The 22,890-nt window shown below is 37.5% G+C and overlaps 1 protein-coding gene across 3 annotated transcripts in view; it reads left to right on the top strand.

The window, feature by feature from the left end:
* The window catches only part of Lama4 (laminin subunit alpha 4), a 174,511-nt gene that overhangs the window by 112,233 nt on the left and 39,388 nt on the right, over positions 1-22,890 (top strand). For all 3 annotated transcript variants that reach the window (XM_070024772.1, XM_070024773.1, XM_070024771.1), the window contains 4 exons: positions 4,396-4,512; positions 10,513-10,661; positions 18,630-18,771; positions 19,357-19,453. In XM_070024772.1, coding sequence (XP_069880873.1) covers positions 4,396-4,512; positions 10,513-10,661; positions 18,630-18,771; positions 19,357-19,453 — 505 coding nt within the window. The remainder of the gene's footprint in view (positions 1-4,395; positions 4,513-10,512; positions 10,662-18,629; positions 18,772-19,356; positions 19,454-22,890) is intronic.

Here is a 22,890-nt window from a genome sequence, read left to right as displayed (position 1 = left end):
GTGGACCCCCCCAGTACAGTCCAACACCCAGGCCAGTCCCTGTCAGACAAGGACAGGTTAATGGCATAGAGAAGACCCCAGACATACTGCAACTGTCTCCATGGCAACAGGCAGTAAGGCTTCATTATGGAGACCAATTATTGCCAGAACTGGTGAGCTATATGCGATTCCCTTTTCAGATAGTGAACTGTCAATCTCATCTTTGTCTTCTAGACAGACGTGTGCTAGAGAACAGGTGCATGTATTGCTATGTTTAGTCCTCCATTGATTTATTTTTAGGGCTGGATCCTTTCATCAAAAGTCTTTAGTAGAGTCCCTAACAGGAGAAGGACTTATGCACAATGAACCAAAGTAAATACATAGACACAAAGCAACTGATTTGCTAGCAGCCAATCAATAACAATGTGTGCCTTGGGGGGGGCGGGGTCCACATAGGACTTGGTAAATGTAATAAGCAATAAGTGGACAATGGTACACATATGAAAAGACTTGAGTTCTAAAAGTGAATAAGTAAATAGATGCCAAAAGAGCTTTTAATTAAACTTTGCCTTATGCAACATTTTTTTAATCTTATGCATGTGGATACCAGGAATTTGGCATTTTAGTGATTGGAACAGATGGTAGGCCTCATTTTAGCTCTGCTAAACAAACTATCTACTGAGCACAAATGAACAGCAGGAGCAAATTTTCAGGAAGAGAACATCATAGCATGAGGCATTTCAAAGCCCCTCTCATCTCTCCTTTTTCTCCCTCACCTTTATACTTGGCATCAGCCAACGCCCACCCTTTTGTCCTTATCCCCTTAACCCCATCTCACTGTTTCAGTCCTGGGAAGGGATTTGGAGAACTGCATCCTTACTCATAACTGAACCCATGGCACCCATGTGGGTGTCTGTGTGCAGAAATACTCACGTGGGTATGTCCTGCTATTAACCTGCTAAAAAATCAACCCATTCAAGAGATGGGTGACAGTGTTGTCAGATACTTTGTGCTCATGTGCTGTTTTGTAGAATGGGAACTTATTTGTACAATTACTTAAAGATAATAAAAAATAAAAAAAAATCAAGCCATTCCTATTGAAGCATCTTTTCTCCCTACCAAGTCCCCAGGCTCCTCATTTGAGGACCTTTTACTCCTTCCTTCCTTCCTTCTTTCCATCCTTCTTTCCTTCCTTCCTTCCTTCCTTTCTTCTCTGCTACTTTCTTCCCTTCCTTCCTTCTTCCCTTCCTTCCTTACTTCTTTCTTCCCTTCCTATTTTCCTTCCTTCTCTCTCTCTCTCCTTCCTTCCTTCCTTCCTTCCTTCCTTCCTTCCTTCTTTTCTACTCTCCTGGCTTCTTTCCCTTTCAGAATCCCATCTCAAGGAATCCTTCTAGCTCTGTAGACACAACAGATAAACCTGATTTGAAAGCCTTCTATGGCTTCCTATGAAAAGAAGGTAAATTTTCTAGTCATCGGTGATTCGAGCAAACATTCTTTAAAAACCCCAGCCACTAGTATACTACTTTGTGGTATTCATTTCCTTTGCTCATTGTTCATTGCTTGTCCCTCTATGCCTAATTCTGTCTACCCTTTATGTTAGATTAAGTAGCTCTCTCTGCAGATGGAGGTACTTTAGTAAAGTACCTCAACTACTTAACTAAATTCAGTAGTTCCTACATTGTTACTGTCTTTTAACTCTGTGAATTCAGTGAAAACTAGAATACATACATACATACATACATCCCTATCATGAAAACCTTACTCATAAACATCAGAAGCAGACAAATTCAAGTAGACAATCCTAATGCCAAGTTCATAACCTGACCACTACAAGGAGTCTCTACCCATTCCACACTGATATTATCCATTCATAAAGTCTAACTCCAACAGGGATCACCAAACTTCATCAGATGTGTCATAAATTCTTCTATGTTCTAATCCATGAGGCACCTAGATTAATTGCTGAATGTGTAGCATGTGTGTGTGTGTGTGTGTGTGTGTGTGTGTGTGTGTGTGTGTGTGTGCGGTGTAGACCTAGTCTACTAGACTGTAAGCATTCAAAGGGGGAACACCTTATTGACTTTGCACAAATCACCTTCCTAGCACCTAACAAAATATGTCACATGTTTCATTAGCTTTACTGACAGACTGATAAAGACATGGAATATTCCCGTATAATTCAGATATGATTTGAATATGCTGGTTATTTCTGGATTATAAATACTGTATGCTTTATATATTAATTTGGACCTCTAATTGACTAAATACTAACATTAACATTCTCTTGCCTGCTTTTGTATATTTAAGTATCATGAAACTTTCAGGGAATTTTAAAACCAACTTTTGGCTTTTACATTATTCCTATAACAAATTGATTTGGGTGGGTCTGATTTATTGGAATTTATTTCTATGCTTTAAAGAACAGTTTTAATTTCACGGTTTTCTATTAAACTTCCTACAGCATGGTGCAGGAAGAAATAAACCAACATTTCAGTCTTTATGTCAAACTAAAAATACCCATAAAGTGTAAGCACTCTGATTTGTGCAAAAAGTCTCCACACAACTAATAATTACATTATTTATTTTGTCATCCTTTTTTTAACTTGAAAAGGTAATAAAATAATTTAAAAATCACTTTCTGTTGAATATCAGATTCCAAATTTTAAAGAAAGTTAAATTTCCTTTAAAAAGATCTGCTTAGGAATTCTCATAAACCAACTCTCTGCTTTCCCAAGACTCTTCTAGATTTTTAGGATCAGGAAAAAAAATTCTTTTCTTTTACTTATGTGGAAAGGGTACCGAAGCCTGTAGAATACTGCTAATACTGTTACTTTCATCTTTATTGATGTTCAGAACCCTTTTCATTCAAGTTAGTCATCTTTCTGTGAGCTTGTTTCCAAGCTAATTTTGCTGCTAATGTTACATATGAAAAGTGGAGGAAAGACTTAAACTGGAAATATATCATTTTTCAACTACTACAAATAAGTTTATCATACAGTGCCCTTAGCACCTAGCTTTGAAGTTCAGCTCTGACTTGAGTGTTAGCGATGTTCTCTTAGAGTAACCTAAATACAAGAGCTCATAGAGGGCCTCATAACTCAGGCCCCATAAAAGGAAAACAGCTCAATTACAGCTAAATCACACTAACCCCTTTAGCCTCCCTCCCATTACACACACATGTTTTACACTATTGTTTATGTAGCACTCTATAAGGACCTCTCCTTGTGAAGATATGAATAATTGGCTCCAGATAAGATATGAATAATTGGCTCCAGATACTCATACTGCATTAGGCTGATGGATATTGGTAGAGGGATTTTTTAATGTCCTTGAATCAAGAGGAAGCACCAATGTGATTCTTTTCTGGCTCTGTGCCTATGTGAATCCCTGTAAAAATGTATTTGGAGAAGACAGCTTTCAGTCCTCATTCCATTGAATCAGAAAAAAACTGCAGAGAGTAAGAAAGGACATTAGGATGAAAGTCTTAAAGTCTGTCCTTCTATAGGTAGGAGTCTAGAATTAATTTCATGCTATCCTACATTACACCTTAACATGTGTTTCACCTCTCATTTAACTGACTATTGGTAAAGCAAGTTCAACACACTTCTTACTCAAATTGTAAAATAGATCCTTTACTTTCTATCCTAAAGCTCATTTCATGTTGCCTCTTCACAGTCACAACAGCCCTGCCTCTGAGACCCCAAAGCAAAGGTAGAAATTCAAGCATTGACCTAAAAAAATGGTTGTAATTTCCCTCCTCAAAAATTCTGAGCAGCTAACATAAATAACTTAGAGCAGCGTGAAGCAAGACCACAAGGTCATGCTTCAATAATAGAGACCTTTTTAATTTTTCAATGGACATTAGAATTGTATTTGCTTAAATGTATTCTTAAATTATCTTCAGGTAGTTCTACAAGGGAGTTTCAACTTATATGTCCATTTATATGTGCAATACATCTTGATCAGAGTTACCCCTTTCATCATTCTCCCCCACTCTCCCTATATATGTAAATATTTTGTTCCTGTCCAAATGAACTATCTCTTCCAGGACTAGAATTAGGACATGATAAGTGTTTTTTAATTAAATCTTTTTCCAATTACTGCAAAAAAAAAAAAAAAGCCTGTACTCAACCTTGTGTTTATAGTCCCACTTTAACGTATGTAGAGATGATGTTCTTTCTAGGATACTAGTTCTTTGAGATCCTGATGTTATGTAAATGAAATGTTATGTAAATGAAAAAAACTGAATATCAGACAGGCAGTGTTCTTGAAAGGTGAATAGAAAATTCAATAATGAACCAGAGTTGTCCAAAGCTCAAAAACAGCAGGTTGGCATAAACCATTATCCCTGATGCTTTCACTAAAGACAGACTGTGTCTCTCTCCCTCACCCTTGCTTTGTTCTTCCTTCTTGCAGAAACAACATGAGAGAGTGCAGGAAAAGGTGGAACTGGTAAACATGTCTCTGAGTGCATCTGCTGAATCTCTGTCAACCCCTCGGCTGACCCTTATGGAACTTGATGATATAATAAAGGTAAGGACATACCTACATGTTCAGAGTTGTAGTGACAACACTATAGCAGTGGCCTAGGGACACAGGAGAAAGATCAAAATCAAATCTATCAAGTTAGCAGGTTTTAAACAGACCACGTGACAGGATTTTTCCAGTTTCTCACACTATACTGTGGCTGGTAAATACATATGGCTACTTACAGTTAAATTACTTTAAATAAAATTAGAAAAATGATTCTTGGGTTGAATTAGTCACATTTCAAGCCCTCATGTGGCCAGCAGCTGCTGTATTTTACCACACAGATATCACTGCAGAAAGTTCTATTAGAAATATTGCTGGGTGTCAGTGGATCATGCTTGTAAATTCTCACCACGTTAGGAGGCTGAGATCATGAGGATCACAGTTTGAAGCCAGTCCAGGTAGAAAAATCTTTGAGAATCCACCTCCAGAATGGCCAACGAAATAATCAGGCTGAGCCTGGCCCCAGTAGCTGATGCTTATAATTCTAACTACTCAGAAAACTAATATTCTGAAGATTGTAGTTTGAAGCCAGCCCAGGCAGAAAAGGCTTTGAGACTCTATCTCAAAAATAACCAGTAAGAAGTCAGCCTGGAAGTGTCACTCAAGTGTGGAGTATCTGCAAACATGAGGCAGAGTTTATGGATCTAATTAATCAATTGATGATAATCAGTAAAGGAATCTGGATCTGCCTTATTTACTCTTTACTCAAAAAGCTAAATAAAGCACTTGCTAAATAAAGCAAGTATTCAAATTTTTTTTTAAAAACACACTTTTTGAAATACATTTTTTTCTTTTTTAAAAAATACTGTGAACATACTGTACAGAGGAGTTCCAATTACATGAGCAAGGTAATGAGTACATTTCTTATCAAGCAGTTTTTATTGTAAAAATAGTGTACAGAGGGGTTACAGTAAGGTATGTAAGGTAAAAAAAAAAAAACCTTTTTTGATATGACAAAACTAACAGGACTTAAGAAACAAAGAACTCCCACTCATCTGGTTGAACCACTACTAAATATCCCCATGCTGCTGATCACATATATGGTATATAACATATGAGCACCGTTATATATTACAGACTGTGATAGACAATTTGCTCCAGGAAAGTTAGAATGAACTTGTGACTTTAAATGAGCATCATTATTCCACAATACTGTGAATTTCCGGAAATTAAGTAATCACTTAATCACAATCAAAAAAAAAAAAAAAAAAAGAACCTTGGGGAAGGGAGGGAGGGAGGGGATGGTAGGGGGAAAACAATGGAGGGGGTAACAATGTTCAAGAGGAAGTGGAAGTGTACTCATTACCTCACTCATGTAACTGTAACCCTCTGTATAGTATCTTTACAATAAAAAAAAGTAAATAAAAATAATTTATGTTGTAGATTATTTCTTTATTGCTTTGTATGTCCCTCCCCCACAGTGTAACCCCCGTTTTCACTATATTTGATGTCAGTATAACATGTGGAGTAGATGGGGACAAACAAGTCGTTTAAGGATTCAGGTGGACCTGTTGCAACAATGAGAAGTACAAAATGTCATGTCAAAACCAGCTTTACAATGCCGGTGTGGGGGGGGGGGGGAGGGGGGTATAATTGGGTGGGGGGAGGGGGGTAAAATTGGGTGGGGGGAGGGGGGTAAAATTGGGTGGGGGGAGGGGGGAGGCGGGGAAGGGAAGTGAAGGGTAAACAAAGGAGGAGGCTGCAATGCTTGGTAAGAAATGTATCCATTATCCTGCCCATGTAATTGTAGCCCCTTTGTACAGTATGTTCTCAAATAAAATAAAATACAATTAAAAAAAAATAAAATAAAATAAAATAAAAAATAATAATAATTTATGTTGTATAAAAAAATAAATAAATACATGCTTCTCAAAAAAAAAAACAAAAACAAAAAACCTTTTTAGGAGGAAAAAATTCCCAAAGCTCATGGAAGAAAATGATTATAAAATTAGTTCATTTAGAAAGAATATCAGATTAAAGTGGTCTGATTGCCATCTCCTTTCGCTGGCAACCTCAGCACCACACACTCTGTTACCTCCAATGCCACCACTTCCTTTAGTATCATCAGGGTCTCTGTGGATAAGCCACCAATAGTCTGACCTCTAGCTCCATCCACTTCTCTCTGGCAAGCTTTTCCTCCAGCCCTCTCTGTTCCCATTCTGTGACCTTGCCTAGCTCTAGTCAGCAATAGCAATTCCTTCTCCAAAATACTGCTTTCAAGCTCCTCTCTCCCTAAGCACAACCTCTCACCTCATTTACTCTAGAACGACCAGGCCAACTATTCCATGGTTACATCAAGTTTCCCTTGCCCCATTTCATCTCCTTTCCTCTCTCCTAAAACAACTAAAATTACTAATATATTCATTCTTTTAAAAAAAAAATATCTTTGAGCCAGGCACCAGTGGCTCACGTCTGTAATTCTAGCTACTCAGGAGACTGAGATCTAAGGATCACAGTTGGAAGCCAGACTGGACAGGAAAGTGCATGAGACTCTCATCTCCAATAAACTAATCAGAAAAAAGACAGAAGTGGTGCTGGGGTTCAAGTAGTAGAGCTCTAGCCTTAAGAATAAAGAGGCTCGGGGCTGGGAAGGTGGCTCATGGTAGAGAGCTTGCCTTGCATGCATGAGGCCCTGGGTTCAATTCCTCAGCACCACATAAGCAGAGGAAAAAAAGCCAGAAGTGGCGCTGTGGCTCAAGTGGTAGAGTGCTAGCCTTGAGCTGAAGAGCTGAGGGACAGCGCCCAGGCCCAGAATTCAGGCCCCATGACCGGACCCAAAATAAATAAAAAATAAATAAAATAAAAATAAAAAAGAACAATTCTAAAAAAAAAAAAAAAAAGAATAAAGAGGCTCAGGGACAGCATCCAGGCACAGAGTTCAAGCCCCAGGACCAGTACACACACACACACACACACACACACACACACACACACACACACACACACACACACACACACACACACACACACCTTTAATTCTTTAATTTCCATATCTACCTGTTCCACAATGTTGTCAAACTGGGAATCCTAACCCTGGATCATACACCCAAGCACCTGACCATACTGGTAAGAAACCTACCTCCACTTCTCTGAACTGGTTGTAATACTTCATGCTTGATTGAAAAATTAGAAACAAACAAAGGACTTCCCCTCGTTTCTCCTCTCAATCTCTCTGCCCTTGTAGCCACACTTCTGCATCCCTTCTTGTTATATGTAAGTACGCTTCTCTGACTGTTTCTACAACACATTCTGAATCCCAGTCTTCCTCACCTTGAAAACAGAGTGACAGAGATCCACTCCTGAAGGTATGCCTCCATCTGCTCTACAATCATAAAATTGTTTTTAATTATATTCTATTACCTGTAAGTAGTTTTACAAAGGAGTTACCATTCAGCAAATCAATTTATGAGTACAACATATCTCCATAAATGTCACCCCTGCCCTTCTCACACCTGTAATCCTAGCTATTCAGGAGGCTAACATCTGAAGATCATGGTTCAAAGCCAGCCCAGGCAGGAAAGTCCAAAGACTTATCTCCAATTAACCACCAGAAAACCGAAAGTGGCGCTGTGGCTCAAGTGGTAGAGCATTCATCTTGAGCTGGAGCTCAGGGACAGTGCCCAGGCCCAGAGTACAGGATCCATGATCAACAATCAATCAAGCAAGCAATCAATTTCACCCGTTTATCATTTTTGCCCCATCCCTCCCAATCCAACTCTCTCCTGTCAATACATAGACTTATTCCGGTTCATCCTAGTTTTCAAATACAAGAGGAAAACAGTTGGAGAAAATCATTTAAAAGACAGAGACAGAGAGAAAAAGAAAGTAAGAGAGAGAAGAAATGGAGAGAAGGAAAGAAGAAAAGAAAGGAAAGAGAAAGGAAAGAGACAAAATGGAGGCTTGAAACTGTAGCTTAGTGGCAGAGTGCGTGCTTAGCATGCATGAGACCCTGGGTTCAATTTTTTGGTACCACATAAACAAAAAATAATAATTAAATAAATCATAGCTAAATCTTTTTTTAAAAGGAAAGAAGAAAGCTTAGTTCCCTGTAACTTCTGCCCATTTCTCCACTCGCTTCATAGCAGAGTGTCTCAAGTCATTTGCAGATGCTCTTTCCACTCCCAGCACAGCCCACCATTGCTGTGGAACTCAGCCCATTCCACGAGGGATCCCATTGCTCTTCACTGATGCTATTCTCTCTGTTCTCTATGTTGGAAATATTTGAGGCCCTGCAGGCCATTATTTAGCCTCTGTACCTTATTCTTCTCTGCTTTTTGTTTGTTTTTGCAACCCTCCGAAAATGTAAAATATATTATTAGCTCAGGGCTATGTGGAAACGGACTTTGAGCTGTATCTGGCAGTTGGTCTTACTGATACCAGCTCTAGATAATGAATGGCTGAGTAGGGCATGCTGAGCACTCTTTTCTACCTGTTCTTATTGCCTCCTGGCTTTACAGATCACAAAGTGACAAGCTCACAATTTCCACCTCTAGCTACAACCAACCTCCACTGAGGTCCAAAATCACCTATCAAAATGCTTACATGACATTTTCAAGTCAAAATTCACTGTTGTGGGTCACAAAAAAAAACCTTACCATTTTATCTGTCATATATCAAACTTTAATTCTTTCTCTATTGCAAACCCAACTGTGCAAATGCTATAAGGCTCCTGACTCATTTGCCTCTTTTCTTGCCCTTCAGATACTTTCCCAAATCAGTAGAAAAAAAATACTTTAAAAATAGAATCAGATTGCATTAGGTTTTCTACTATAGCCTCTAGGTGAGTTTTATAAGAAAACACATTCATTTCATCATGGCTCATGAGGCTCTAAGCAACCTGGGCTTGCCACTTCTTTGACTTCGTGCCCTATTCACTTCCTCTATCACTGTGCTCTAGCCTTCCAAATTCCTCTCCTTTTTTCAAGCATACTGTGCCTATTCTTGCTGCAGAACCTTTGTACATGCTGTCCCATGTTTCCTTGCACCATTATTCTCCATTCCATCCCAACTGTGGCATTTTATCCAAGGTATCTTTTACTTTCTGAAACTAACTTGTTCATTTATTTGACCAGTTACCTGTTTGTTATCTGTACCTTCCCATTAGATTATAGATTATTTAAGGGTGGAGACTCTCTTCATAAGAATTCTATCCCCTAAAAGAAGATCTGGCACATAATAGGTAGATAGTAAATAGTTGTTAAAGGAGGAGTAAAGGGGGAATGGCCATACTATATTTTTTGTATTTATATAATTCAAAGCAATTTTTTTCAAAGCATTATTCTACAGATGATCAACAAAATGATTAAAGGTTCAATATATCTCTAAAAATAAATTCTATATGCTAAGAACTGTGCTACATTGTAGAAATGGAAAAATAAGTTAGAAGTACCTTATTGCTTACTAGGATTGTTGTAATCTGGTAAGTGAAATAATTCTCTAAAATGACTACCATAATGTGACACAAGGATACTAGGATTGTAGGTCTAGGGTTCAGATGAAAACCAACGAAGGCCACTTTACAGCTGAATTTCAGCTAAGAAGTCAGCCAAATGATGGCCCCTGTATTTTATAACTGGGTATCATTAAGTGAACTTCTTCTCTGATTGGGAAGAAGCCAGACTGCAAAGGCTGGAATACAAGTTAAAAATAGAGACAGTAAATGTAAACAACCTTTTGGGAGATTTTGTTTTAATGAGAATAGAAAGAGGTAGTAGAATAAAAAGGAGATGTGCAGATAATGAGAGGGTTCTTTTTAGTCTTATTTTTAGAAAGAAAATGTCAGAAATGTCTGAGTCATAAGGAAACAATCAGTAAAGAAGAAAGAGATGAAAATGCAGGAGAAATGGTTAAATGTCTACTTTTACAGTATTTTAAGTCTGAAATGTACTGAACTTCATGATACGAAAGAGTAGAGATTATTTTTATGTGTCTACTTCCTCAGGAAAATGGTCAAAGTTCCTCTAAGTTTGATTCACTTAATTTTAAATGCTTTTTCTTTAGAATGCATCAGGAATTTATGCAGAAATAGATGGAGCCAAAAATGAACTACAAAGAACATTATCTAACCTTAGCAACCTCAGTCATGATTTAGTCCAAGAAGCTATTGACCATGCCCGCAACCTTCAGGAAGAAGCTGATGAGTTGAGCAGGTAACATCTTTTTTATTGTCAAGGTGATGTATAGAGGGGTTACAGTTACATAAGTAAGGTAATAAGAACATTTCTTGTCAAACTCGTTACCCCTTCCCTCATTTTTCTCCTACTTTCCCTCCCACCAAGCCCCCAAGTGTACAGATCATTTCCAACATATTGTCTTGTGTATCTCGCTGTTGCATTGGTTCCCCCCTTGTCCTTTGTGTCACCATTCTGTTGTCCCCCTTTCCTTCCCCAATTCTGATAAACGTATATATAATCCCAGGGTACCAAAATCAAATACAGAGGGGATATACCATAGGGGGAAGAACATACAAAAGAAACAAAAAAATCATATAGTACATTAAAAATAACAACAAACAAAAAGCTATTGGAGTTCATTTCATTTAGCATCATCTTATATGGTCATGTGTACATAGCTATTGAGCTATTCTGCTCATCTGTTAATATTACCCTAGACATATACTAATTAGGGAAACCATGGGAACTATGTTTCTTTGGATCTGGCTTACTTCACTTAATATGATTTTTTTCCAAGTCTTTCCATTTCCTTACAAATGGGGCAATGTCATTCTTTCTGATGGAGGCATAGAATTCATATGTGTGTATGTGTGTGTGTGTGTGTGTGTGTGTGTGTATGCCATATTTTCTTGATCCATTCACCTACTGAGGGGCACCTGGGTTAGTTCCATATCTTAGCTATGGTGAATAATGCTGCAATAAACATAGTTGTGCTTGGTAGCTTTAGTGTGAACTGATTTGTGATCATTTGGGTAAATGCCCAAATGTGGGATTGCTGGGTCATAGGGGAGCTCTATCTGTCATCTTTTGAGGAACCTTGCCTTCCAGAGTGGTTGAAAATGTATACTCCTACCAACAACGCAGTAGCATTCCCTTTTGGCCACATTACCTTCCAGCATCTGTTGTTATTAGATTTCTTGATATTTGCCATTCTAACTGAGATGAGGTAGAATCTCAATGTAGTTTGATTTGCATTTCTTTTATGGCTAGAGAAGTTGAGCATTTTTTTTTTTTGGGTCCGGTCGTGGGGTCTGAACACTGGGCCTGGGCGCTGTCGCTCAGCTCTTCAGCTCAAGGCTAGCGCTCTACCACTTGAGCCACAGCACCACTTCCGGCTTTTTTCTTTTTGCTTATGTGGTACTGAGGAATTGAACCCAGGGCCTCAGGCATGCAAGGCAAGTGCTCTACCACTGAGCCAACTTCCCAGCCCCAAGTTGAGCATTTTTAATGTCTATTGGCCATTCTTATTTCCTCTTCAGAGAAGTCTCTCTTTAAGTCTTTAGCCCACTTATTAATGGTACTGTTGTTTCTTTGAGGATTTGTTGGGAAATTTAATTTTTTGAGTTCTAAGTATATTTTAGATATGAAGCCCTTGTCTGTTGTATGGCTAGTGAAGATCTTCCTCCTAATCCATGGACTTTCTATTGATCTTGCTAGCTTTGCCACGCAGAAGCTCTGCAGTTTAATGTAATCCCACTTGTCCAACCTTTCTTTGTTTTGTTATGTTTCTGGGTCTCTTTTAAGAAAATTTCAGCCTGTACCAAGGAGCCCTAGAGTTTCTCCTATTCTTTCCTGTAATATTTCAGGGTGTCTGCTTTGACTTCGAGGTCTTTGATCTATTTGGAGTGGATTCTGGTGCAGGTTGATAGATAACGATCTAGCTTTAGTTTTCTACAGGTGTTAAACCAATTTTGCCAGCACGATTTACTGAAGAGGCTGTCTTTCTTCCATTCTAATTTTTTGTTTCCTTTATAGAAGATTAGGTGATTATATATCTGCAGGTTCATTTCTGGGTCTGCAGTTCTATTCCATTGGTCCTGAGGTCTGTTCTTGTGCCAGTACCAAGCTGTTTTGATTACTATGGCTTGTAATAGAGTTTTGGTATTGATATTCCTTCAGCACTCTTCTTTCTGCTAAGGATTGTTTTTTCTATTCGGGGTCTTTTATTGTTCCATATGAATTTTTGGATTGCTTCTTCTATTTCATTAAAGAATGAGGTTTGGATATTAACAGGTATTGCATTGAATTTGTAGACAGATGTTGGCAGTATTGCCATTTTCATGATTGTAATCCTCCCAATCCAGGAGCATCGTGGGTTTTTCCACTTCCCCAGTTCTGTTTAATTTCCTTTTTCAAGTTTTTAAAGTTTTGATCATAGAAGTCCTTCACTTCTTTGGTTAAGTTAATTCCTAGGTATTTTAGTTTTTGTGGGGCTATTACAAAAGGAGTTGCTTTCCTGATTTCAGCCACACTCTTTTCATTATTAGCATACAGAACAGCCATTGATTTTTGAGGGTTAATTTTATACTCTGCTACTTTGCCAAAGTTTCAGATCAGCTCGAGTCCATGGGGTTCTTTAAATACAAGATCACGTCATCTGCAAAGAGGGAGAGTTTTATGTCATCTTTCCCTATTTAGAATCCTTTTATGTTTGCATCTTGTCTTATTGCTGTAGCTAGGCATTCTAATACTAAATTGAAGAGAAGTGGAGAGAGTGGATATCCTTGTCTCATTCCTGAGTTTAGAGGAAATGGCTTTAGTTTTTGGCCATTAAGTATAATACTGACTGTAGGTCTGTCACATACAGCCTTTATTGTATTGAGGAATGTTCCATGGATTCCTAGTTTTTCCAGAGCCTTCATCATAAAGGGGTGTTGGATCTTGTCAAATGCTTTTTCTGCATCTATACAGATGACCATGTGGTTCTTATCCTTGCTCATGCTGATGTGATGAATTACATTAATTGACTTGCATATATTGAACCAGTTTGCATCCCTGAAATGAATCCTGTTTGATCATAGTGTATGATTTTTTTTGATGAATTGTTGAAGTTGATTGGCCAGAATTGTGTTGAAAAGTTTTGCATCGATGTTAATCAAAGAAATGGGTCTTTGGTGGCTGGAGGTTTAGACCAGCGGAAGGGCACCCGCCCCGCGCATGCAAGATCCTGGGTTCAGTTCTCAGCCCTGGAAAAAGAAAAAAGAAAAAAAAGAAATGGGTTATAGTTTCTTTGATGAGTCACTGACCGTCTTGGGAAGAGGGTTATTATGGCTTCATAGAAAGAGTTTGGTGGTGAACTTTCACTTTCAATTTCATTGAAGAGTTGGGGGAGTATTGGTGTGAGTTCTGCTTTGAAGGCCTTGTAGAATTCAGCTGTGAATCCATCTGGTCTCTTTCTTGGATAGGAGTTCCCTTATTGCTGTTTCTATCTTGATGCTTGATATAGGTCTGTTTAGTTGGTTTAAGTCCTCTTGGTTTAGTTTTGACATATCAATATTTGCTAGAAATTCTTCCATTTCTTCCAGATTCTCACATTTGTTTAAGTATTCCCTTATAAAGTTCTGAATCTTGGTTGTTTCTGTGGTGATGTTTCCATTCTCATCTCTGATTTTGTTCACTTGGGTGTATTCCTTTCTTTTTTGGTAAGATTTACTAAAGGGTCTGTCAATTTTATTAATTTTTTCAAAGAACCAACTCTTTGCTTTGTTGATTCTTTCTATGTTTTTTGGGGACTCTAATTCATTTAACTCCAATTTAATTTTAATTATTTGTTTCTATCTACTGGATTAGGGTTTGGCTTGTTGCTCTTTTTCAAGGAGCTTCAGGTACATCATTAAATGGCTGGTTTGAGATTTCTCTAATTTGTTGACGTAGGAACTGAGAGTACTGCCTTTGCTGTGTCCCAGAGGACCTACTAATTTGTATGTTCATTTTTGTTAAATATCATGAACATTTGAATTTCCTTCCTAATCTCTTCTATGACCCACTGGTGGTTCAACACTGTGTTGTTCAGCCTCCATGTGTTACAGGATTTTCTTTGGTGACTTTTGGTGTTGACTTCTAATTTTATTCCCTTGTGGTCTGAGAGAATGCAGGGAATAAATTCAGTGTTTCTGAATTTGACACATTTGCTCTGTGACCTAAAATGTGGTCTGTTTTGGAGAATGTTCCACGTGCTGCTGAGAAGAACATGTATCCTGATTCTGTTGGGTGAAATATTCTATAGATGTCTGTTAAGTCTACTTGGTCTATGCAGTTGTTTAGATCTGAGCTTCTCTGTTGAGTATTTTCCAGGTTGATCTATCCAGCAGGAAAATTGGTGTGTTAAAGTCACCAACAATCAATGTCTTTGAATTTACATGTGATTTTAGGGAAAGTAGTATTTCTTGGATAAATTTGGGTGCTCCAGTATTTGGTAAATAGATGTTTAGGACTGTTATATCCTCCTGTAGGAGAGAGCCCTTTATTAGTATGTAATATCCTTTTTATCTCTTCTCACTAATTTTAATTTGAAGTCTATGTTATCTGATGTTAGGATTGCAACTCCCACCTGTGTATAGGGGCCATTTGCTTGGTAGATTTTGTTCCAGTCTTTCACTTTAAGAATATGTTTGTTTTTGTGGGCAAGGTGTGTCTCTTGAAGGCAGCAGATAGAAGGATCTTGCTATTTGATCCAGCTAGATAATCTGTCATTTAATTGAAGAGTTAAATCCATTAATATTGAGAGCTAGGATTGAGAAGTGTTATCTACCTGCCATGATATCCACCTTCTTAGGGCCTATGCCTTCTGAGTTCTTAGTATGAATATCTGATTCTCTGTTTGTGAGCCATTTCTCTGCCTTTATCATGGCAGGTAATATCTTAATGTGAGGCATACAGATATCTACAAGGCTTAAGTGCCACATGCCAGAATTACTAGGATCGGGTGGGCTGGGGTTGGGTTTACTTATTTTTTGGTTTCTTAACAATTCACTCAGAGAGTCAGTCATCATTTATTGCAATTGTTTTGTAGAGAGAGATTTTGTTTGTTGTTTTTTAGTCTGTTGGGTTAGAGGCCTGTGCCTTTTGGAGAATAGTGCAGATGTCTGGGGCCAGGTCAATCATTATTAATAGGGTGGCCTAAGGCAATTTGATGAGAGGCATTAAATGAGACCCTTCACATGATACATTTCTTCCATCATCACTGACTTATTTAATCTACAACATGTGCTTTCCCCACCCAAGTATCTTAAGTAAAGTTAATTGGAAGTTGTTAAATAACTGACTTCCAGTAAGTACTCTAATCTTTCTGTGGTGCCCAGTGGGAACTATTTGATTTCAACACCTATGAAGAAAAAAATCAATTGACAATTTTCTCACAGTGTCTGGAAGAGAGTCCTGCACCCTGTGGGCACTTGAATTAATGTTAATTGAAATATACTGCAAAACTGGAATTGAATTCATGACCTTGAAATAATAGGTAAATAATAAGATCATTATAGAGGAAGACTAAAGATTTGGCAGTGAGAAATAAGGACTCATGAAGACCATGAGTAAAATATATTAACTTCTCAAAACCTTTTTATTCCTGTCTGCCAAATTTTTCAAACACCCTTTGAAATCTCAGAGGCGTGGCAGGAATGGGGGAAAGAAGGACCTAAAGTCTTAGTGTGTGAAATAGTTATATCTATCCCAATGTTATACCCCTAGGAAATGTGGTTTGTGTGTGTGCACACACATGTGTGCACTTACATATGCATACATATACACACACATGAACACATACCAGTTAGTACTGGGGCTTGAACTGAGGTCTTGGGCTCTGTCCTTTAGTTTTTTCATTCAAGGTTTGTGCTCTACCACTTGAACCATAGCTCTACCTCCAGTTTTTTGGTGGTTAACTGGAGATAAGAATCTCACTGACTTCCCTGCCAAGGCTAGTTTCAAACCATGATCCTCAGTTCTCAGTCTCCTGAGGAGCTAGGAGCCACTGGCACCTGGATGGAAATGTGCTTTTGCTGAAGGCAACAAAATGGACTTAAATAAAATGCTGGTTTTGATAATATAGTAGATAGATAGACAGATAGATAGATAGATAGATAGATAGATAGATAGATAGATAGATAGATAGATAGATAGATAGATAGATAGATAGATAGATAGATAGATAGGTAGGTAGGTAGATAGATAGATAGATAGATAGATAGATAGATAGATAGATAGATAGATAGATAGATAGATAGATAGATAGATAGATAGATAGATAGATGAGAATTAGTTTTAAGATCCAGCCTATGGCCCTCTTGGTCATTCCTTCATCATCACTGTAACTATGTCCCACTGACTAAGATCCCAAACATAGCTTCTCTAAGTCACACTTTACAGAGTGTTCCAGAATGCTTCCAAGGACATACTACACATTGCACATAAAATATAACCAGAATTCAAAATCATCCTGAAGTCCTTTTATGCTTAGTGTATGTCTGATTGAAACTAGTCATGAAAACACTCAAATTTATAGACATCTCCTTTTTAAAATGTTAATTTTTAGTGTGTTTGATAGACACAGTAATGTGCATGTTGTCCTCCAACAAAGACAGATTTATTTAACTGAGAAGCTTCCATTTCCAAAGCACTTTTAAAATATTGATCCAGTGTGTTTTGTGCCTGGCAATATCAATAAAGTAATAAAGTCTTTGTTTCCAGCTCTTTGCTACTTCTAATATCCTAGCCAGCAAAATCTTAAAACATATTTATAAATATTTGTAATATTTTGTCCCTTTTCAGCTTTTTTCTTTTTATAAGTTTTTTATCTACCTTCTCAAGTTTTACTCTGAACCATTTCTAGGAAGCAGGGGAAATAAGGAGAAGAACTTGCAAGCATTTTGGATTAGAGCCACCTTTACAATGCAAGCTAGAATATTATTTTCATAAGCCATACCCACTTTTGCTTTAATTAGTCTTATTTTTCCTTAAAATAAATTTAAACTACATTGGTAGAAAGACTAGCAGCAGCATTTTTATTATTCCTATTTATTTTCTTCTCATTTAAAAATGGAAGAGTAAACATTTTTTTGTTTTGAAAAAAAAAACAAATTTCCTAATAGGTAAATTAGTCCTGCCACCAGGGAGATAGAATGGTTGGCAAACTTGGAAAGAAGAGCACGAAATCACTGAGGAAATATAGAGGAAGTCTCTCAGAGCCTAAAAGAGCAATCCCGGAGTGGACCAGTAAAGGAAGAGGTGCAAAAACAGTGGACTGAGATGATGGTTCAGGTGGTTTGAAAAGAGAAGTCTGCAGGAAATGTGCAATGTCATCTCCTGCTTGGGTCACAGAGAAGCTACGAAAGCTTATTGATGAATAAAATGATCATTGGCCTAAGTATTTACAACCTAAAGGAAAATATCCCCAAAGAACAGATGAGTTGAAGACTACATAAAATTGAGATGAAAGATAGAGGATGACCTGTGGAACTCAGAGTCATGTTTGTATTATAGAGGAATAAGATTAATTTGGCGATAAAATAAATTATGTAGACACACATAGAGTTTACAATTCCAATTCAGGAAGCAGTTTATAATAATAAACCTGAAGTTTCCTGGATGTGCAGGATGGTAAGCATTTACAGACTTAATCACTGGTAGACCTCATATCCATCATTTGAGGCCATACTGATCTTAGCCACCATATGTGAGAGTGCCCAGTGCATGGTAGGTGATCAGTTAATAATCAGTGAACTGTACACCTAAAAAGGGGAAGAGGAGGAGAACATGGAGAGGGAGGGCAGAGGTGAGGTCAGACTGAGGCAAATCTTCACAGAGCAATATGTGCCTCCTCTCTCAGCCTCATCTCTTATGGAGAGAGAGTAACGATGCTGATTCGGACAAGGGGCTGGTGAGGATGACCGCAGGTTCATGTCTTCACCTGACCACCACCATATAAATACATGATTCTTTCCTTTTACAGCAGCTTTAGTTAGGCAGCAGCTGCCATAGTCCCAAATGGGGTGACATGTTGGAGGTAACATGGGCAAAGGAATGCTGACATGATGCGCCCCTAAGCAAGGGTGGCTCAGAAAAACTTTCCATAGATGAATAATCATCGGGAGGCATCTGTGATCCTTAAAGACAGCCCCATTTCCCCCAGGAGACCGGAGAACTAATGACAGATGGGTCTATTAACAGACGTTTGCACAGTTCGGATATGAATGGGCTGGTGCAGAAAGCCTTGGATGCATCAAATGTCTATGAAAATATTGCCAGTTATGTTGATGAAGCCAGTGAAAAGGCGGAATTTGCTTTGAATATCACTGAGAGAATTTATGATGTAAGTATTTCCCTTTTCTAAGATAGATCTATATGTTACCTTTTCCCATTTTAATCATTTTATTTCCCAGTATCATCTCATGAGCTTCCAATGTAAAGTAAAAATGACAGAAAGGCAACTAAGAAAAGACCATTTTATGCCATGAAGATTTCACTTTGAAAGTTTTCCAAACTATGTGTATTTCAACCAGTGAATACTAGTTTCTTTAATTGTTTAGTAGCCCAAGTTCCTGAAAAAAATGTATTGAAGACTAATTTTTAATGATAAAGGGTATGCTTTATATGTGCATTCAGATTATTTTCTTACTTGTATCATTTATTAAGTAGTTTGTATGCCACAAATACTCTGAGGGAGCCATAGATGGAGCACTGTTCTGGGTATGTAGAATTTTCCTGAGAAATCCAAATACTTATCCTGAAAATTCTAAGGGCATTGTTTTTTTCATGTTCATATTTGACCCTAATTTTAAACTATGAAAATTAAGCTTTGGCTCAGTGCCTAGCAGATACATTGTGTCATTTAAAACTATGGTAAGTTGATGTTTCTTCTGTTGTCATTCTTACGTTCTCCCCACTTCCCTTGTAGGCTGTGAGTGGGATTGATACTCAGATCATTTACCATAGAGATGAAAGTGACAACCTTCTCAACCAAGCCAGAGAACTCCAAGATCAAGCAGATATCAGTAAATATCTCACCTGTCTATCCTCCTTCTGCCTCCTTCCTTCATACACCTAATTCAGAGATTTCTAAAATCTAGGCTTAAAAAGTAAATAATACTGCAACTGAATTATTCACCAATAGCTCCTGCTTTGATGTTTTAAAGTAAATTATAATGAAAAATAGCCTGTATCTGGAAAAACTACATGGAAACATATTAATCTATGCTGAATATTCTTACTCGTCAAATAGATTCATAGCCACTGATTAATAGAATCTTAACCAAGTACTAATTTTTAAATATGCACTTAACTGTAAAACTATTCTTAATCATCCTTAAGCAATTCAGAAGGCCCTTGAAATATTCTGCTCTATAGGAATGGATCATCCTTCTGAGAGTCAGTCAGGATGACAAGGTGTCACAAAGCCGTCTGGTTACTTGGGTTTCTTGCAGCTTGTGTTTCACAGTTGACTGCATAGAAATGTAGCTGCTAACTAAACCAAACAAATTCAAGAATGAGATAGGGAAGAAAAATACAAATGAGCAAACACTATGGCTCAAGCTTCTAACCCTAATTACTTTGGAGGGAGAATTTAAGGATTGAGGTTCAAGGCTAGCCCTCTCCCCCCCACACCCCGGGCCACAAAATAAATAAATAAATAAATAAATAAATAAACAGTGAGACTCTTATCTCCAATTAACCACCAGAAAACCAGAAGTGGCACTGTGGCTCAAGTGATAGAGTGCTCTAAGAGCTCAGGGAAAACACCCAGACCCAGAGTTCAAGACCCATGACAAAAAAAAAAAGCTTGGAGACCACACCCAGCCCTGAGTTCAAGCCCTGAGTTCAAGTTCCAGGACTATGTGCATGAGCGTATGTGCGACACACACACACACACTCACACACACACACACACACAGAGTACCATATTGTCTACCAAATCATTCTGTATCCATATCTTTGAATATTTTACAGATTTAGTCACTTATTTCATGATCTTTTTTGGTTAAAATCTCTTCATAAAAGAGACAGTGGAAAGGGACGTAGGACTATGTGGTTCAGGACTTTATAAGACTATATCCTTTTGACAATAATCATGTTTGTGATATCAATTCAGGTTTTCATCTTAAACCATTATCATTTGCTGAGCAACATTATAATTTTAGCTTACTATTTATTCATTCCTAAATGAATTTCAATCATGAGTAGACTTACTTTTCAACTTTTAAAATTCATTATCTAGCTGGGCACCAGTGACTTACGCCTGTAATCCTAACTACTCAAGAAGCTGAGATCTGAGGATAGCAGCTCAAGCCAGCCTGGCTAAGAAAGTCTGTGAGACTCTTATCGCCAATAAACTACTCACAAAAAGCTGGAAGTGGCACTGTGGCTTAAGTGGTAGAACTCTAGTCTTGAGCAAAAAGAAGCTCAGGGACAGTGCCCAGGTCCAGAGTTCAAGACCTGGGACTGGCAATTAATTAATTAATTAATTATCTATATCAAACAGTTAACAATGCACAATAAACTCAGGAAGCTGCTATTTAAATGAACCTTGTATAGAAAATGTTTGTGTTAGACAGCCAATTCCAAAAGGACACACTTTTAATGAGACATTTCTTCTGATAAACATCCAACACAAAATAGATTTTATCCTATTTTTACCAAGATTTCCAAAAAACAGTTAAGAATATTCTTACTCATTATTTCAAGGACTGTTATTTGCAGTAATAGGCACAAGTCTTTTTGTAAGAAAAAAATGACCAAAGCTGACCTACAAAGAACATAAGATCTAATAGAACTACATGTATACAAAAGCATAATAACTTTAATCAGCAAATAAATTTTTCCCATGAAGAAATCTTCAGCCGCCACCCCCACCTGAATGACTTGAAATAATTAAATAATAAATAGCAACCTGAGCTGGGCTCCAGTGGCTATCATCCTAACTACTCAGGAGGCTGAGATCTGAGGATCATGGTTCAAAGCCGGCTGGGATAGGAAAGTCTGTGAGACTCTTATCTCCAATTAAATCACAGAAAAATCTGGAAGTGGTGCTGTGGCTCAAGTGGTAGAGCATTAGCCTTAAGCAAAAGAAGCTCAAGGACAGTGCCCAAACCTGAGTTTAAACCTCAGGACTGGGAAAAAAAAAAAAACAACAACAACACACTGGTATACAATCCTTTCTGGGAAATAGAGAAAGGATAAATCTCTCCATCTCATTTTATAAAGCCAACAAAATTTAAATATTACAACCTGAAAAAAATAGATAAAAAGAAAAACAATGCAAGCCCAATTATTGTACAGAGTTACAAATCCTGTCGATATTAACAAATCAAATGTAGCATATACAGATATGGTAATACATGATGAATACATGATGAATTTTCTTCAGAATTTCAAAGTTGATTTAACATTTAAAACTAATTCATCACTTTATGGAATTCATGAGAAAATTCATATGATCGCCTCAATACAGGAAAACTATTTAATAAAGAAATACCCATTCATGATTCATTATTTAAAGTCTTAGTAAACCAAGAATACAAGGACACTTTCATAATCTACTGAATAAAAATATTCAGGAAACATATTAGCAGTAAAATATTTAAAGCCTTTCTTTCCACAAAGACTTGAAACAAAACAAGGATATGCCCATTACAATTCAATGTATAAAAATCCAGTTTAATTTTATGTAAATCACTGGAAACTACTTTTTTAAATCACACTATTTGCTATGAAATCAAACTCATAAGGGGGAAAAAACTAATGAAAAGGTGCTAGTATCTTGTACATCTACACAAAAACTATTATGTATTACTGAGAGAATAAGAAGCTCTAAAGAAAAGATGATCTAAATAAGAGGTTAAAGTCTAAAGAAGAATATTTTAAGAATATTTTAAAGAATTTAAGAGGGCCGAGAATGTGGTTTAATGGTAGATTGCTTGCCTAGCATGTATGAAGCCATGGGTTCAATTCCTCTGTACTACATAAACAGAAAAAGCTGAAAGTGGGCTGGGAAGGTGGCTCAGTGGTAAAGCGCTTGCTTTGCATGTGTGAGGCCCTGGGTTCAATTCCTCAGCACCACATAAGCAAAAAGAAAAAAAGCCAGAAGTGGTACTGTGGCTCAAGTGGTAGAGCACTAGCCTTGAGCTGAAGAGCTGAGGGACAGCGCCCAAGCCCAGAGTTCAGGCCCCATGAATGGACCCCCCCAAAAAAAAATCAGAAAAAGCTGGAAGTGGTACTTCGGCACAAGTGTTTAGAGTGTTAGCCTTAGGCAAAAGAAGCTCAGGGGCAGTACCCAGGCCTTGAGTTCAAGTGCCAGAAGTGGCAAAAAAGAAATTATAATAATTTTAGAATATTTAGCCATTAGATAATTTAGAATATTAGATGATATTTAGAATATTAGATAATTTAAGAATATTTTAAAATACCATATTTATGGAGAAGACTCACTTGGCAA

This window comes from Dipodomys merriami, unplaced genomic scaffold, assembly GCF_024711535.1.
Source record: "Dipodomys merriami isolate MVZ:Mamm:240054 unplaced genomic scaffold, mDipMer1.0.p SCAF_160, whole genome shotgun sequence".
NCBI lineage: Eukaryota > Metazoa > Chordata > Mammalia > Rodentia > Heteromyidae > Dipodomys > Dipodomys merriami.
The sequence above is the reverse complement of the archived record's forward strand: the minus strand, read 5'-3'. Positions and strand labels throughout refer to the sequence as shown.